This window comes from Schistocerca piceifrons, chromosome 3 (genome assembly GCF_021461385.2).
Source record: "Schistocerca piceifrons isolate TAMUIC-IGC-003096 chromosome 3, iqSchPice1.1, whole genome shotgun sequence".
Lineage (NCBI taxonomy): Eukaryota > Metazoa > Arthropoda > Insecta > Orthoptera > Acrididae > Schistocerca > Schistocerca piceifrons.
Genome location: NC_060140.1, coordinates 72,573,853 through 72,592,053, shown reverse-complemented (window position 1 = coordinate 72,592,053; position 18,201 = coordinate 72,573,853). Strand labels below are relative to the sequence as shown.

General features: G+C 39.6%; 1 protein-coding gene across 1 annotated transcript in view; it reads left to right on the top strand.

Moving 5' to 3' along the window:
- Positions 1 to 18,201, top strand: part of LOC124788398 (coiled-coil and C2 domain-containing protein 2A) — a 348,192-nt gene that overhangs the window by 187,135 nt on the left and 142,856 nt on the right. The window contains exons 12-13 of the mRNA XM_047255664.1: positions 2,882 to 3,078; positions 12,359 to 12,682. Of these exons, the coding sequence (XP_047111620.1) occupies positions 2,882 to 3,078; positions 12,359 to 12,682 (521 nt within the window). The remainder of the gene's footprint in view (positions 1 to 2,881; positions 3,079 to 12,358; positions 12,683 to 18,201) is intronic.

The following is an 18,201-nucleotide window of genomic DNA, read 5'->3' as shown; positions in this document are numbered from 1 at the left end:
TATCTGTGGTTTCCTGTTCTTGAATTGTAATTTTGTTTACAATTGGTGGGCTGGTTAACATAATTGTCTGTTTTTTTCAAAAAGCAATACATCTGCCAGAACACAAGGCCATAATAAATTATAACCAACTCAGCTGTATCACAACACACAATGTTGATGCTCTATTAAAATCTAGAAAGCTCAAGAACTTCACAGGAAAATTAGGTAACCAAAAAATTTTAATAGCAGGCCCCTAGCAGATAAGAAATATAAGAATAATGCAAGATTAACCCAGCAAACATGGCTAGCCCAATTTTACGACTACTGATGTTAACTATAGTGGTCGTCTCAAAATGTTTCCTGGCTGCTCCCTGTATCCTCCTCCTATATCTGTGCTTAGCATTGGCAACAGCAACTACTGAGATACTCATTCCATACTGCAGCTGCTACAGGTGGAGTTCTTGAAAAGATGCATTGTGAAACAACAATCTGTGTAATGGTAAATAAATTATTTTTTATTCATTTTCTAAACAAGTGATGTAGTTCCTAAATTAATGAACATGTACATTCTGTTTCAGTGTGTAGTTTTATTTTATATGTATAGTTATCCAGAAACTAGCTTATTACTTACTTCTCATAGTAAACTGAAAATTATGAAACCATTTGTCATCTGAAACATCTTATAAGTGATGTTTTCATGCATGTTGTTATCTTTTATATCATAATGCACAAAGAATATGAGAGCTGAGTCATCTTTCCCGTATTTTTATTTTATTTCAATATTGTGTTATTAATCTGCACATAAGTGTGAATTCCTATCATAACCATGTTATGCAAGTTTACAATTTAAATTTTTCTTCTTTTTTTCCTGTTGTCTACTGAATCTGCAGTTTTGGGTGGATTGTTATTACTTCACAACAATAAATGAGTGATTATACACTGAAGCACCAAAGAAACTGGTATAGGCATGCATATTCAAATACAGAAATATGTAAACAGGCAGAATATGGTGCTCTGATCAGCAATACCTATGTAAGAGAACAAGTGTCTGATCCAGTTGTTAGATCAGTTACTGCTGCTGCAATGGCAGGTTATCAATATTTAAGGGAGATTGAACATGGTGCTATAGTCAGAGCATGAGCGATGGGACACAAACTCTCCAAGGTTGTGATGAAATGGGGATTTTCCCATACGATCATTTCACGAGTGTACTGTGAATATCAGGAATCAGATAAAACATCAAATCCCTGACATGCTGTGGCCTGAAAAAGATTCTGCAAGATCAGGACCAACAACAACTGAAGAGAAATTCAATGTGACAGAAGTGCAACCCTTCTGCAAATTGCTGTGTATTTCAATGGTGGGCCATCAACAAGTGTCAGCATGTGAAACATTCAAGGAAACATCATTAGTATGGGCTATCAGAGCCAAAGGCCTCATGTACCCATGATGACTACACGTGACAAAGTTTTATGCCTCACCTGTGCCCATCAACACTGATATTGGAGTGTTGATGACTGGAAACTTGTTGCCTGGTCACATTGTGTCGAGCAGATGGACATGTATGGATATGGACACAACCTCATGAATCCATGGACCTTGCATGTCAGCAGAGGACTGTTTAAGCTGGTGGAAGCTCTGTAATGGTGTGGAGCATGTGCAGTTGAAGTGATATGGGACCCCTGATACGTCTAGGTACGACTCTGACAGGTGACACATATGTAAGCATCCTGTGTGATCACTTGCATCCATTCATGTTCATTGTGCATTCTGATGGACTTGGACAACTCCAGCAGGACAATGCAACACTCCACACGTCCATAAACACTACAGAGTGGCTCCAGGAACACTCTTCTGAGTTTAAACACTTCCATTGGCAACCAAATTCCCCATACATGAACATTATTGAGCATATCTGGGATGCCTTGCTATGTGCTGTTCAGTAGAGATCTCCACCACCTTGTACTCTTATGGATTTACGGACAACCCTGCAGGATTCATGGTGTCAGTTCCCTCCAGCACTACTTGAGACATTAGTTGAGTCCATGTCACATCACATTGTTGCACTTCTGTGTGCTTGTGTGGGCCCCACACAATATTAGGCAGTTGTACCAGTTTCTTTGGCTCTTCAGTGTATATTATATAGTGTTGCATTTGGTCAGATGTTTTACAACTGCAATGTCTTAAGTGTGCTTCATAATGGAACCAATTCTTTGAAATTTGAGTTTTACTTCTTACCTATTTTGATGACACTTACTATTGAGATATTAGTTGGTTTTAGTTCCTGTGAGGTAATATATTTATTGCCAGCAATTTCTTTCTATTTTACTGTTAAAATTGCTTATTTTGCTTCTTTACTGCTTTTTAGCTTATAAACAATTCTTATTTTGTTCAATAGCTGTAATAGTTTCAACATTATTAAGAAAGGGACAGAACGTTACTCACACTATAGACTGGATGTTGAGTAGCAATGCATCCCTTTCGTAATATTGTTGTTATTCCATCCTGAATTTTCCATTGTTTGTTTTAGTTGTAATAGGTTAGATTATAGCTGCTTATAGTGGTTCCAGTTTTGTAATTTATTTCAGTGAATTGATCAATGTAGTCCAGTTTTGTTGTATTTGTGAAAGGTAGTGTAAATCCATCTCCAAAAAATTGTTTCTTCATTGTATACATGTATTCAAGAATATTATTTAGCAGCTTGTGCAAGAAAGATTTTAACACAAATAGGTTCATATAAGTAAGTAGATTTAGCTCGTATCACATTTGAATGACAATAGATAATTTCTTTCCCGAGTTCAAAGTAAAAAATGTAACTCTTTTCTGATTATTTTCAGTTTTATGATAATTTTTGTTGACCCTATGATGATTGCCATCTTCATTTTCTTCTACTTTTGAACAGGAATATGACAAACGGATTTCTGTGGAGCCAAAGAGAAGTCATGATGAACTACCTCCAGATCCATTAGAGTCACATCGGATATGGGGCCAGAGATTTCTCCTAGATGTTCAGCAGAGGATGCTACAGCAATGTCATGCTGCACAACAGAATAAGCAACCACAAGACATTGTTTCAGAGGATCAAGTTCCTGATATTGGGTACAGATGTCATAATCTAATCTGTATTTGGTGTAATAATGAACTGTACAGAGATGATCTTCTTATATCTGGTAATCCAGATAAAGTTAATCTCACAGTATGCCCTCAGTCCCATTTTCAATCATTTATACAACTACAAAATAATTTGGGTGGTGGTAGTTTAACTTTGAAATGATTCACATTATAACTAGTCTTTGATTTGCGGCCTGAATAATTTGGCAACCTCTGACAATATCTAGAACCATCAATTAACTGAGTAATTTTTCTCTTAATCAAACTTCATACAATGCAGTAAAAATAATCAGTTCTTGAAAAGATGAAGTAATTGGATAGATAAAACATTAACTGACCAAGCAGCAGCAAGAGAGCACACATATAAAGGTATCAAAGTATGCAAGCTTTTGAAGCTAGTGTCCCCTTCTGGGAGAAAGCTTGAACAGGAAGGAAGAGGGGTGAAGGAAAAGGTCTGGTGAGGTTATGTAAAATAGAATTAACTTCCAAGGGATATTAAACCATAAACACAGGGAAAGATTTTAAGAAATTGTTATAAGTAAATGACTAAACATAATGTAAAAAAAGGTACAATATGTGAAAGACAGACTCTCAAAGCTTTTTTGAATGTGGTGCTGGCAAGTTTGCTTGAAAAAAACACTGAGAAAGGTGCCACTAGTGCAGTTGCTGAAATTGTCAGCAAAACATCCAGAAAAATCATTTTGTGTGCTTGAATGTGCCCATTGTGTACCAACAGTGAGGGTGCAAAGAGCTTTCCATGGCAAGTTTCACAAGACACCACCAGGTTACAAAATCATGTGAAGTGGTACAAGAAATTTGAGGTGAATGGTTGTTAGTGCTGAAGTATTCTTTAGTCAAGTGGTGTGGCTGATAATATTGAGATACACAGTTTGGAACAATGAATATTTATTAGCGTAACTATACTACACCCAGCTTTGGAGAATGGATGTCCACACAACACAGTAACAGAAACATTGATCCTCAACAGTGCCTAACAGGTGCACACACCAGGATGAAGTCCATAAATGTCAAAATGCTGAGAAGCAGGGAGTATAAGTAACAGCACACTCCCACGAGACTGGGAGCTTGTACGTAGTTCACTGACAAGCAGCAACGTGCTATAATGACATGGTACCACGAGGCAATGAGTTTGTGAGCAGATACTATGAAGCAGTGCTATCAGGAGCAGCTGATGGAAGTGCAGCATTGTACAGGGCTCACAACAAGGGGAAGACAACACCTTGGCAGGCAGTGGCAGTGGCAGTGACTGTTGGTCAGTTGGAGTGTGGGGCATAACTGGCTCTTGATGGGTGGAGTACTGACCTAAGTAGGCATCCACAGAGGAGTACATGCAGGGTGTCACGTGGACATGTGACCGTGCAGATGCGAGCTGGTACCTATGAATGCAGCACTGTGTACCACTATCTCTGCGTCCTGTGGTGGCATAGGTAGCAGCCCCAGATGCTGTGCAGGAGGCTTGGTGGTAAACATCTCAGTGACTTTTACATTGACAAACGTCTTCAGGGGTGAGGCAGGGTCCATGCCTGGCCCACAATGCATATCCATAAGTGTGGGCACAGCCCTACATACACCTCACCCCTCCCCCTTTAAGAGAAATGGCTCAGCCATCTCAGAGATGTGAGTGTGTGAACATGTTCCTGAGAAATGACCAACTAGTTGCTGAATACTGTAACACATCCTCACACCCCACAATCATTGAACAGAACCAAAACACTGTGCATAAAAAAAACCCCAAGACTGACATGAACATCCATAGAAGAATGCACAACTAATAAGACTGCTGAGCCCATGCTGCAATACACAAGAAGAGAAAAAGCATATAAACAGTGCACAATAGCTTCCAAACCTCAATGCAAGGCACAGGAATATACTGAAATAAGGCTCTAAACAACACAAAATGTGATTCCATCAAGACAAGCATGCCATGTTGGTGTAGGGTAATGGCAACTGTCCTCTCCAGGTGGGAGTGGGGCTTGTGGCAAAATTTCCACAGAAGCGCAACCCGAGACCCAGAAGGATATTTGATGGGATTGGCAGTGCCAGCAGCAGAACTGGCAGTAACAGCAGTAGCAGCTGCTGGGGTGGCAATAGTGGCACCACTGGGACCAGTGTGGAGGCACTGGCATTGGCATCAAGAGGATCAGTGGTCAAAGGTCTGGCGACGACTGCACTTACAAGAGAGCTGGCATTGACATTGACAAGGGTGGTGACATTAAGAGGGTCAGCTGTAACAGGGCTGTTGAAGACAGGAGTGACAAGAAGGAAGTTTGCATCATCATTGACACAGTTGGTGGTGAAACAGGACTGGCTGTGACAGGGATAGTGATGATTGGAGAGATGAGAAGGCTGGCAGCATTGTCAATGGGGCTGGTGATGACAGGAGGGCCAGCCAAGACAGTGCCAATGATGACAGAGTTGATGAGAATGCAGTGTCATCATTGACAGGGTTGGTGACGACGGGAAAAGAGAGAGTGATGACTGGATTGATGAGAGGACTGGCATTGGTGATTGCAGGGCCAGCAGCACCAGGCTGGTGTTTGGTGGTGTCACTGGTAAGGACTGGCCTGATGGCAGAGGGACTTCTGCCATAGAACTTTGTGAACACAAAACAGTCACACAGCACAACAACAATGCAACTGACTTGACTCAAGGTGACCCATCTCACCACATACAAAACTCGTGGATGCCCAGTCTGGACACTGTCCTTGATTGAGCTCACTCGAACGTTGAGGGGAAGACTGCTTAGTGGTAATCGAGACTGTTGCACTCATGCGGCTCAACCAGAGTTGACTGTCAGTACAAAATGCACTCTTTATGTTCCACTAACAAGCCAAAATTGACATCCTGCAGATGAGAGTCTGGGAATAACTGACAACAGAAACTAAAGACATCTGTATCTGCACTTGCAATGAAGTGAACACTGTGTTGCATATGTTGTATGCTTTATGCTGTAAAGCGGGTCTCCAACCTTTGACTGTATGTGGACCAATCCTCTTTCTGGCTGTCAAACATCCGATTATTTGGTACCAATCCAGGAGTGGGTTATTGACATGCGGCCATTGCAGTCGTAACCTGAGTAAGCTGAGTTATGATCTGCAGCAGTTTCTGTATTTGCTGCTCCTATAACTGAATGACTTGTGCCAAAGACAGCCACAGTGATTGGACTGACAAGGTAACAGAAAAGGACCCTCAAACCTTACGCAAAAATACACTGCCAACTTGCTGTAATCTGGATGTCACTGAAGTACAAAAATTATACCAAATAACCACTGAAAATAATGCAGACCAAGAGCATCAATTAAGACAATGCCTAATGCAACAACACAATAATAGACTGCTGGATCATACATAAAACAGGGCAGTTACAAAGAAACCAATTTTATAAACTTGCAACTGGTAAGAAACTTTGACACCATTGGGGAAATGAACTTCAAACAAGTGCCTACCAAAATTCAGAAAACCAACTGGAAAAAAAAACCATGAGAAGCATGACTATGTTGCCCCATCAGAATGAAAAAATGAAAATCCAGTAGGTTGAAAATCGCATGAACAGTTTGAAAAATGAAACCTTGCTCCAGCAAAATGAACTAAGACACAGCAAGAAACACTAGAAAACACATGAATAACATAATCATCACCATGAAATATCTTTTAGCAGAGAAGAGTGACTGACAGTATTGAGATACATAGTTTGCAGTAACAATTCTTATTGACAAGGCTAAACTACATGCAACTTCTAGGAACAAATGTCCGCACAACTTGATAATAGAAATGTTAATCCTCAACAGTGCCTTAAAGGTACACACGAGGATGAAATCCATGAATGTCGATGTGGTGAGGGGCAGGGAGGATAAGTAATTACAAACTTCCACAAGGCTGGGAGCTCATTGGCAGCATCTTACTGAAGAGCAGTAAGATGCTGTAACAAAATGGTCCCACAAGGCAATGAGCTCATGGACAATCATATACAGATACAGTGAAGAGTTGCCCTTGGGAGTGACTGACAGAAGTGCAGCTTCATACGGCACTCGTGATTGAGCCTCAGTAGGCATTAATGGAAAAGTATGTGCATAGTGTCATCATATGAACACGTGGCTGCATGGATGTGAGGAGGTGCCTGCGACTGCAACATTGTACTGTAACCTGCATGTGTCATAGTGCCGTGGGTAGCATCTCCAGGTCCCATGGCAACTCCAGCAGGCTTGGTGCTAAACTGCTCAGTGACTTTTTGGCAAACATCCTCCAAGGTGTGCCAGGTGTTGTTCCTGCCCTGTGTAGTATATCTGTAAGTGTGATGGCTGAATATGTAGGGGTGCAGCTCTGCATAGAGCACATGTGCAATACAAAGTATCTGGCTCTATCAAGCATATCAGAACAGACAGTGGGTAGTGTGAGGGTTGTGATGTTGGGAAGTCCTATAAAGTTTACATATCGAGCTGGCGCAGAACTGAACATCCGTCAGCCAACATTGTGGAGAATCCTTCATAAATTGTTAAGAGTGAAGCTGTACAAATTGCAAATCCATAAGCCATGATGACAGATTGTGCCATTTGCAGTTCTGCATTGATGTGCAGAACAATCTTGAAAATAGTGACTTTGTGAGAAAATCAGTCTTCAGTGATGAAACCACTTTTCGTCTTTTGGGAAAGGTCAATCGACACAACACATGCATATGTGGGTCTGAGAATTGGCGTACACCTGGGGAATATGCCCAGGATTCTGAGGAAGTTAACATGTTCTGTGTCATGTCCAGCAAGATAGTCTGTGGACCATTCTTCCTTGCTGAGAGAAATGACAATGGTATCACCTGTCTCAACATGCTGCAATTATGCTTCATGGCACAATTTGAAGCTGATGGCAGAAATTTCATCTTTCAACAAGATGGCACCAGTCCACATTTCTACAGTTGTGTATGAGATCAGCTGAATGGTGTGTGTTATGACATCACACTGAAGTAGCTGTTTTTACCAACACTCCTGATATGGGAAGAATTGGACTAACAATTAGGTGCCATGTGGCAAATGATGGACACGTAGAACATTTATAAACATGGTAAAATAATAAATATGTAAAAAGTAAAAAATAAAAACTTTGATTGTTTGTCTTTCCTTTCTGTATCATTTGTTATGTTTTTCCTGCTCATTTACCTGTATCAATTTCTTGAAATGTTCATAGAATTTATCATTACTGTCAACAAAGAAGTGCTTCATGTAACTGTATTGTATCTAAACTATTTTGACAGAATGTAAGAGCCACAACATCACTTCCATATAAATGGATAATAACAGATAATCTTTTCTGGAGTGTGTGCAACTCAAGTGCATTAAATTCTACATCTGCCTGCAGCTTATCTCATACTGAAGGCAAATAACGATGTTGATGGTAAGTTTAATTAAGCACACTCCTCGGTACTACTCAAGAGAAGTAGACTGTAATGGCACTATGTTCCATCCTCTCCCTTCTGTCCTAGTATCATCAATGGCAGAGGCAGGGCACTAGATTTTATCTGCTCTAATCAAAATCTCATGTACTGAAACAACTGGATTTAAGATGTATAAAACTCAAGAAGCAAAAGTAGCACCAAGTTAAAAGACTTGTTCTGACAGTGAGCCATACAATTCCAAATCACATGAGACCCTTTTTCAATTAAGAACTGGGATGTATTTTTTTAAACACAATATCAGTTATTATGAGTCTAGTGTAAGACACAAATAATCAATGGTCAAAGTAACACATGTTTATTAGCCTTGAGGAGCTGTAAATTGGGGTAACTGGTTTACTGAAAGTTGCATGCTATGTGCCTTAAAAATCAAATGAAACTATATGGGTGTAGATACCTTTTCATGTCACAAGTATCTACAATGTACATATGCAGATTGAAACAATAAATTTGTACAATGGCTGGGATTCAAACGTGGAGCTCCTGCTCACTAGGCAGATGTGCTAGCCACTATGCCACTCTGGCACAGTGGGTTTCCACAACTGTACAGACTACCCTAGCATGCCTTTCCTGTTTTGTTCAATGCTTAAATGCTATTCCAGTACAGTTGGAGAGACTCTGCAATGCTTTTTGAGTTTAAGGCGAATACTAAATGAGCTGAGGCATAAATGGGAATTTGTATTGAGGAGGGAGGCACACTAGCACAGTCTGTGCAGTTGTGCAAAGCCACTGTGCCAGGGTGGCATAGTGGTTAGTGTGTCTGCCTAGTGAGCAGGTGACGCAGGTTCGAATTGCAGCAATGGTAGAAATTTTCATTCGATGCTTCAGTCAGCAGGTGTACTTCAAAAATCAGTTCCCTAGAAAAGTGAAATAGTAAGGTTAATGAGTCAGAACTTAGGGAAGTACAAGAGCACCAGTAAGATTATGAAGTATCTTGGAAGAAAATACAGGGGATGAAGGGTGAATGGTGGAGACAAAAAATAATTTGATAGGAGGAACTGTTACTGCATGTTTCCTATGCAGACCAAATCTGTGTTCTCACCATCTCCCTTCAGTGTAATGTTGATATCTTTATCCCACATAGCATATCTCCCATTATTAAGTTTCTTGTGACCACTGCTTATGCCTTTCCTTTATCTAAATATACATACCTCCTGTAGCCAAATTGTGAAGTGCATGGCAGAGAGCTTAGCGTGGTACCATAAGTTAGCATTTCTTTCTGTTCCAGTCGGATATGAAGCACAGGAACAATGACTGCTTATTGTTTCTGTGAATGCTGTAATTAGTCTTATCTTCATGGTCATTACAGGAGTGATACACTGGTTGATGAAGAATATCTCTAGATTCTTCACATACTACTAGTTCTCAAAACTTTGTACATTAGCTTTTGGGAGATAAGTGGTGTCTATCTTAAAGAATCTGTCAGTTCAGGTCTTTCAACATTTCTGTGGTGCTCTTCCACAGGTCAAACAAACGTGTGACTATTCATGTGAGCCTTCCTTGTATACTTTTAGTATTCCCTGTTAGTCCCATTTGGCAGGGGTACTATACACTTGAGCAGTACTCATAAGATGAGACAAACAATTGATTTGAAAGGAATATATTTTAAGTGGTAGCTCATAAGGTGGTATGATCTTAATATTTCTTACATACTGTCACAACAGTTCTCCACTCTACTGTTGCCCAAAAAGTTCATGCAGACTCTTATGAAGATGCCAGTGTCATTTTTTTCAACATCTCTCAACAAATCAAGGAAATGTTTGTCAGAGTTCCTCCCTGTATTTTTGCTTGAGCAATTCTGGGAAACTTCTCTTGCCAGTGCTTGAATTCAGGTAAAATGTTGTCTGTGGCTTTTACAAAAATTTTGGCATGACCCAATATAATGTGCAATGGACACAGATACATATTTTTGGGTCAACAGGAGGAGTGTTTATCACAATCTTCTGTCCAGGCAGGAGTACATTTCAGTGACGCAATTTTTTCCCATAATAGTGCTTTTCTATTTCTGCAGTCCCACTGATATACAATGCAACAGCACTTTGTGTAACTGAGCTGCATGCGAAGAAAAATTGCAATTACCTAGCAATACATGGTGTTTCTATTTCTCATACTAGGTTAGTGGGAGTAACAGTTTAAAGTTCCGATATGTCTCTCATGAGCAATCTGACCAGAATGAAATTTTCTATAAGATTAGATGCTGAAGTAATGAATTAAAATTTGTGCCAATGCAAAAAAAAAAAAGGAAAGGTCGTTTTCTTTGGAGAAATACTCAGAAGAACAGCAAAGAACAGCATGATGGTGACAATAAACACTCACTTTTCAATTGCAAAAAATATTTCACCCTTTTAATTTTGAAGCTGGAAGCTCAGCCTGTTGTTTTGACAATTTAAACCACAGATGGTATCATTGAGATCCCCATGACACCAAAAGTGTCGCTCATTTGATTCACAGTGACATTGAAGCATTGGGTTGGCCTGCATATCTTCTTTGCTGTCTTAAGTGTATTTGACACTGTATTCACCTTCAGTCACTGTCACACTCTTTGGAGGCACTGGTATCTGTTACCCTTCTTTGTGACACAAAGACCTTATAGCAGATGGTAAATTAGGATATATTTGTCAGACAAAAGAGCAGTCCATTGGCTCCCTCCAAATCAGGGGAGCAGCAAAGGATATTGACATGATCTTTTTACCAGTACATGAGAAACGGCATTCTGGTGGGGTCCAATTATCATCCTCCTTATTAACCTTACACCCAAAATAAAGTTCATTTCACTTCTTTACAAGAGGTTTAAGTTTCCGTTTTGTGATTTCAGAGATAACTGTCTACAGATATAACAAAAAGAATTTGTGCTTTTTAAATAAGCACATAGGTCATTTCTTCTTCTGAATTTATAAAAGCACAAACATTCATGACCTTAGCAAACAAGCAATCACTTCTAACAACTGTCAGAACTCTCTAGGCTGAGATGCAAGTGGCAAAAAATGGAATGTGATTGTGTGAGTTCAGAATGAGTCATCAGTAGTGTTATTGAATCACCTTGATTTCCTGAAGGTAATTTTTGAACTGAGGTGTATGTGGCAATTCACTGTACTTTTTTGATTATTTTTCAGCAATTGAATCCGCTGAAAATTTAAGTTAGGTTTTTTAGATTAAGCTACAGAAGAATAACCAGTATGCAGCATTTTCAAGGATTTTGATAGCTATGTGGTAGAGTAATATGAGAAACTCAGCCTGATAGCCAAAAACTTATTTAATTATCAAATTTACCACCCAAGATTTAGCAAAGAACACCATTTCAAAAATGTTGTTGATCAGCGTAATCTGTGAATTAGTCATGTCCGGATCAAGAGTCCCTATCTCAAATTGATGCATTCGTCATTTCTGCATCACCTCTGAAGTTTGTAACATCATCAGTGTCATAGATATACCCTGTATAAGCTTTCTACCAGACATTATTTTTCACATTGTTTGTTTTGTTACAAAGAAATGTAACATAATCCAACCCTTGCCTCTTAAAACAACAACACAATAAAATGTTTATGTAAACATTTCTCATGTTTTACATTTAACTGTTATGGGAAACGAAGTTGTTAAGTGTAAAATATGAGGCACATTTACACGAGTGTGTGAGTATGAGACTGTACTAAAAAGCAAGGTCTGGGATTATGTTACATTTCTTTGTAATAAAATGATCAGTGTGGAAAGTAATGTCTAGTGCATTCGTTTTACAATAGGTATTTGTATTATCAGTCTGTGAACATATTTGTAGCATGAAATGTAATAACATTTTTTATTTTTTCCCAGTACATTAGGTTTGACATTCATGAAATGGTTACAACCAAAACGACCACTTCGACCAGTACGAAAAGAACGAAAGAAAGTGACAACACAAAACATTTCCACCACAGAAGTAAAGATTATTATAAATATTGTACGTGCATTTGATGTTCCTGTCAGGAAAGATGTAGATACTTTGGGCATCACCACAGTTGGGCCACAGGGTTGCAAGTTCACACTGGTTCCAGTAAGACCATTTGTTGAAGTATCATTTCAAGATACTGTCTGTAGAACAACCACTGCTGAAGGAGCAAATCCCACGTGGAATCAAGAGCTTCAAATACTACTGCGGTGAGTAAGACTTACTTTTTCATTTCAGCATACATTTACAGTACTAGGGATATGAAATATAGGGCACATTTTTTGTTTATTTTAGATATGTCCTCTTCATTCTATAGTATGAGGTCTTTCCAAGATCTCAAAAACATAGCTAACTTAATCTTCTGTGGAAAAGTCAATCAAGGTGTAAAAATAATGTCATTTGACTTACAGTGATCTGTGAACTTGGACGTCAACTTAATAAGTTATTTCACTTGGCAAGAATAGTTTTCGTTTATCATTGAGAAGGTTAGTCATCACAGGTATATTCCTACTGTTATACAGGTTGAATGTATTCATTGTGCAGATGTTCAAAATGTGAAACAACCAACATTTTATGGAAAAAGTGTGTGTTGGTCAGTTATACGGTATATTAAATTGGGAAACATTTATGTTTATTTTTGAATGGAAATTTGTTGAGGGAAAAGGTCTCTCTCATACTAAGATATGAGTATATTTGTTATTTTCTGATTTGATGCTAGCAGTCTTACTCAGATGATTATCATGGGTGAAATTTGGATATTTATTTACTGCGTTGAAATAAAAAAATGAAGTCAGGTAGTTACACAAGGGAGAGAACCGACATGAATATAGAAACTATCATTGTATGGTTTATTGATGTAGATGAATGATGAAGGAAAGTTATAGGTTAACATCTCATTGACAATGAATAAGTGAGGGCAGACAGTTTTTGCACATATGAAGTTTTTACTTATTAATTTTTGGTATTGTTTGTGAAGGCTTCTCAATGTAATAAACACCAGGTTTATTAGATATATATGTATTATTGTACAGTTTTCACACATTCTTAGTCATTACAGAAATGAAGAAAATAGTATGGATTAGACAAAATCTTTAGGACCCATTTGGTAAGGTGCTACATTTCTGCATCCCATCACAGAAGATGCCTGTAAAAACAAAGACAGCTTCGTAGGCTGTATGAAATTGTTTGCATCCTCCTCTTCTATGAAGCTCAACAGTTACAACATAACCTTAAGTAAACCACACATGTCAATCCAGACTGATCTTAGTACCAGAAAAAGAGGAAATCATCAAATTATCAAGTCATGGAAGAGTGACAAAGCACCAGAGGAGATGCAATCTGAAAACATATTTGTGGAAAGCTAATAAATGTATGTAAATATTAATTTTATGTGTATAAATTGTAGGTATATTGTATTGTATATGATTTTGCTGACGAAATCCAATGTAAATTGTTACATAGGTTAATATAGAAATCAATCAATCAATGAAATTTGAGTAACAGCGGATTTCTCAGATGGCTAGATGTTAATTATGACTCACTCCCTTTAACAAAACAAAAGTGAATAATCACAGTGGCATAATATTCATAATTATTTACAAAACTTTTAAAAGTCTTTGAGGCCCCAATAGAGTAGTGGCTGACAGAATATAGAAGAAAACTTCAGAACAGATGCTGTCATATTAAGCAGCTCTTAAACATTGTATCTGTTCATTTGTATACAGAACTCAGAAATGAGACTTCAGAATGACTGCCATTTTTATAGACAGCATTGTTCTATGGCGATGTCTCAGCAAGTTTTTTACTTGTCATCTTCAGGCGAAGTGTTGGGTTCACGTCTCATCTGGATCTTTATAGCCACTGGACCATGGGCTTCTCTGCATCCTTGGCGCCGTTCGGGCCAATCGGACACTAGCAGAATCGACATGGCGGCACGTCTTATCTCGGTGCAGCCTGTTTATTCCATTCGCCGCCACCGACCTGCCTCCCTCAGTGCGCTCTTGTCTTATTCTTGATATATTGTGCTCTACATGGTGCTGAGCTGGAACACAATATTATCAAGTATAAGATGAGAGCGCACCGCTGGGGGGGGGGGGGCAGGTCGGTGGTGGCAAATGGAATAAACAGTCCGCACTGAGACGAGACGCAAGGAACTGGCACCCACGGTACTCCCCCCACCACATGCCGCTGCACTGATCCTGCTCATGCCTGATTGGTCTGACTGGCACTGAGGATGAAGAGAATCCCAAGGTCCTGCAGCTATAAAGATCTGGACAAGATGTGAACCTGACACTTCACCTGAAGATGGCAAGTAAGAAACTTGCTGAAATGTTGCCGGAGAACAACGCATTGACTCGGCTGTCAACCAGAGAAGATTTTATCATCAAGATTCACCGAGAAAGCCTGCATTCTCATATAGCACTCAACGTGATTTATCCCCAGCTAAAACTTGATACAAACAGATGTAATAAATTTGGCATCACTGTCGTGTGTCTTGGACGTGGGTTGAAACCGTGAAGATATCATCGGGGAACATGAACCTTACCAGCTTCAGCTTCACTCTGACCCATCTCACCTCATCGCCTCATCCAAACGTGCCAACTTGCTGGGTTTCGGCCTACACCTCTCTGATGGTGACATCCATAATTGTTTCAAGATTTTAAACATGGCTGCAGCAGCAACTGTTAAAATTCTTCACAATAAAGGATGGCAGCCAAAAACAGTTGCAGGATAGAATTTTTTTATTAAAATTCTTGACCAAGGTTTCGGTACATATAAATATACCTTCATCAGAAGTAAAACTTCCTGAATAGAAAGACACATTCATTAGAAAAGCCATATCAACGAAAGTGAGAAACAGAAGCTTAAATAAAGGTGAAATTGCTAAAGTAATACAGGCATACAATCTTTAGTACTTACTAAAATTACATCATGTACTGGAGAATAATAAAACAATTATGCCAAAAGGCGTCGTCAGTAATTAAAATATCATCTCCATTTGTACAACATGTGTAATGGGCACAGGATCAAAGCGAACAGTTTAACAATGTTACTTCGCCTATGAACTGTTGAGACACGAGTGTGAAGGCACTAAGGTAGATTGTTTCGCCGAGAGAGGGCACTTGCATGTGCCAGACTCGCGCATATTACAATCCATAAATACATACATAAGCGCATCAAAAATTATTAAAGGTTGTGTCAATTCAAACTTTGTCTTAATAAATAAAGCGTATCACGCCAATTAAAGACATTTATGTAAACTAGAAATATAGAACCAAATTTACCTGTGTCCTAGTGTCAAACGGATAAAGCTTGCGCTTGGAACATCTAACGAGAGGGGGCACTACTGTAATGCGCGAGAGTCTCGCGTAATGTAGGCAGTGAAATACATACTAGCGAAACAACCAAAATGTTATAATAAAACGAAACCATCTGTCTGTATGAATAAAACATAGTAGTCATTTAACTACGAAACCATCTGTCTGTATGAATAAAACATAGTAGTCATTTAACTACTATGTTTTATTCATACAGACAGATGGTTTCGTTTTATTATAACATTTTGGTTGTTTCGCTAGTATGTATTTCACTGCCTACGTTACGCGAGACTCTCGCGCATTACAGTAGTGCCCCCTCTCGTTAGATGTTCCAAGCGCAAGCTTTATCCGTTTGACACTAGGACACAGGTAAATTTGGTTCTATATTTCTAGTTTACATAAATGTCTTTAATTGGCGTGATACGCTTTATTTATTAAGACAAAGTTTGAATTAACACAACCTTTAATAATTTTTGATGCGCTTATGTATGTATTTATGGATTGTAAGATGCGCGAGTCTGGCACATGCAAGTGCCCTCTCTCGGCGAAACAATCTACTTTAGTGCCTTCACACTCGTGTCTCAACAGTTCATAGGCGAAGTAACATTGTTAAACTGTTCGCTTTGATCCTGTGCCCATTACACATGTTGTACAAATGGAGATGATATTTTAATTACTGACGACGCCTTTTGGCATAATTGTTTTATTATTCTCCAGTACATGATGTAATTTTAGTAAGTACTAAAGATTGTATGCCTGTATTACTTTAGCAATTTCACCTTTATTTAAGCTTCTGTTTCTCACTTTCGTTGATATGGCTTTTCTAATGAATGTGTCTTTCTATTCAGGAAGTTTTACTTCTGATGAAGGTATATTTATATGTACCGAAACCTTGGTCAAGAATTTTAATAAAAAAATTCTATCCTGCAACTGTTTTTGGCTGCCATCCTTTATTGTGAATCCATAATTGTGTCTGTATTAAGCCCAGTATCAACCAACAGGGCCTGCATTTTGATAGCTGTCTCCCCTTCCACACCATAAAATCACTCTGATATAGTCAGGCCACTGGTGGACGATATATCTGCACTGATGAGAATTGCATTGTCCAGTATGCTGAAGGTCTCACAGAGGCCTTCACAGACAGACACTACCCTCCCAAGGTTATTCTTCAAAGAGATTTCCCATGCCATTTCCTCATACATCCATAATTGTCCCACCACCCCAAAGAATAAGTTGCAAAGAAGTGCCTCCCGTGTCACCCATCATCACCACGAACTGGAGCATCTAATCCAGACATATCCCTTGCCAAGGCTTTGGTTATCTATCTTTGTGCCCTGAAATGAGGGGCATCCTACCCACCATCCTTCCCATTCCTCCTAACGAGCTATTCTGTCAGCCATCCGACCTACAACATCGTGGTCCATCTGTAAGTCACTCCCCCAACCTCTTTTGCCACAGTGATCACATTCTTGTGTGGTAGATCCAGATGCAACACTTGCCTGATTCCCCCCCCCTCCTCCTCCCTCCCCCCCCCTCTTCCTCCCCCGCCCCCCCCCCCCCCCCCCCAGCACATTCTGCTCCAGTCCTTGACACAGGTTTACCCATTGGTGAAAACACAAGTCGTATGTGAGTTCTGCTGCAATTTCTGTGCAGCATTTGCTTTGGGTGGGATCACCAACCAATTGTCCACCAGAGCGGATGGTCACCACCAAATTGTGCCAGGTGCAGAGTTAATCATCCAGTGGTGCAATACACTGCTGAGCACAACATCCTTCAGTTCACTGGCTGTTTCACTCCCCGTGCCATCTGAATCCTTCCCTGTAGCAGCAACCTTTCTGAACTACATAAATGGAAGCTATCCTCAGCACACATCCTTTGTTCTTGTAATCCTCTTTTCCTCAATCTTCACACCCTCTACTCAGTGGTTGTCACTTCTTCCGTTCTGTCACCTCCTCCCAACCCACACCTCTACATCAGTTTCACTGTGTGCCACACCTCCACACCTCACGGGCTCCAGTGCACATGTGTCACATTCCTAGCCAGTGCACCTGCCGCCTCCCCCTCCCACTTCCACACCTGCTGCCTCTCTTTTGGCCACAGGAGGGATAGAGAGAGAAGAGAGAGAGAGAGAGAGAGAGAGAGAGAGAGAGAGAGAGAGAGATAGGCAGTGAGGAATTATTTGTACCCTAGCTCTTCGATGAATTTCTTTTGAAAGCCTGTCTTTTTTGGTGCCTGTCAGTGACTCACCACTTATGGTATTCATTGACGGGCACCTTTTCTCCCAAATTATTTAAGAATATCTAGAGATGTTTCATATGTATGACTAATGAAAATAATGAGTACAGAGTGTGGCAGAATAATTAAGCAAAGTTGCTTCTGGGAATGATAACACATCATTTGGGATAAGAGGA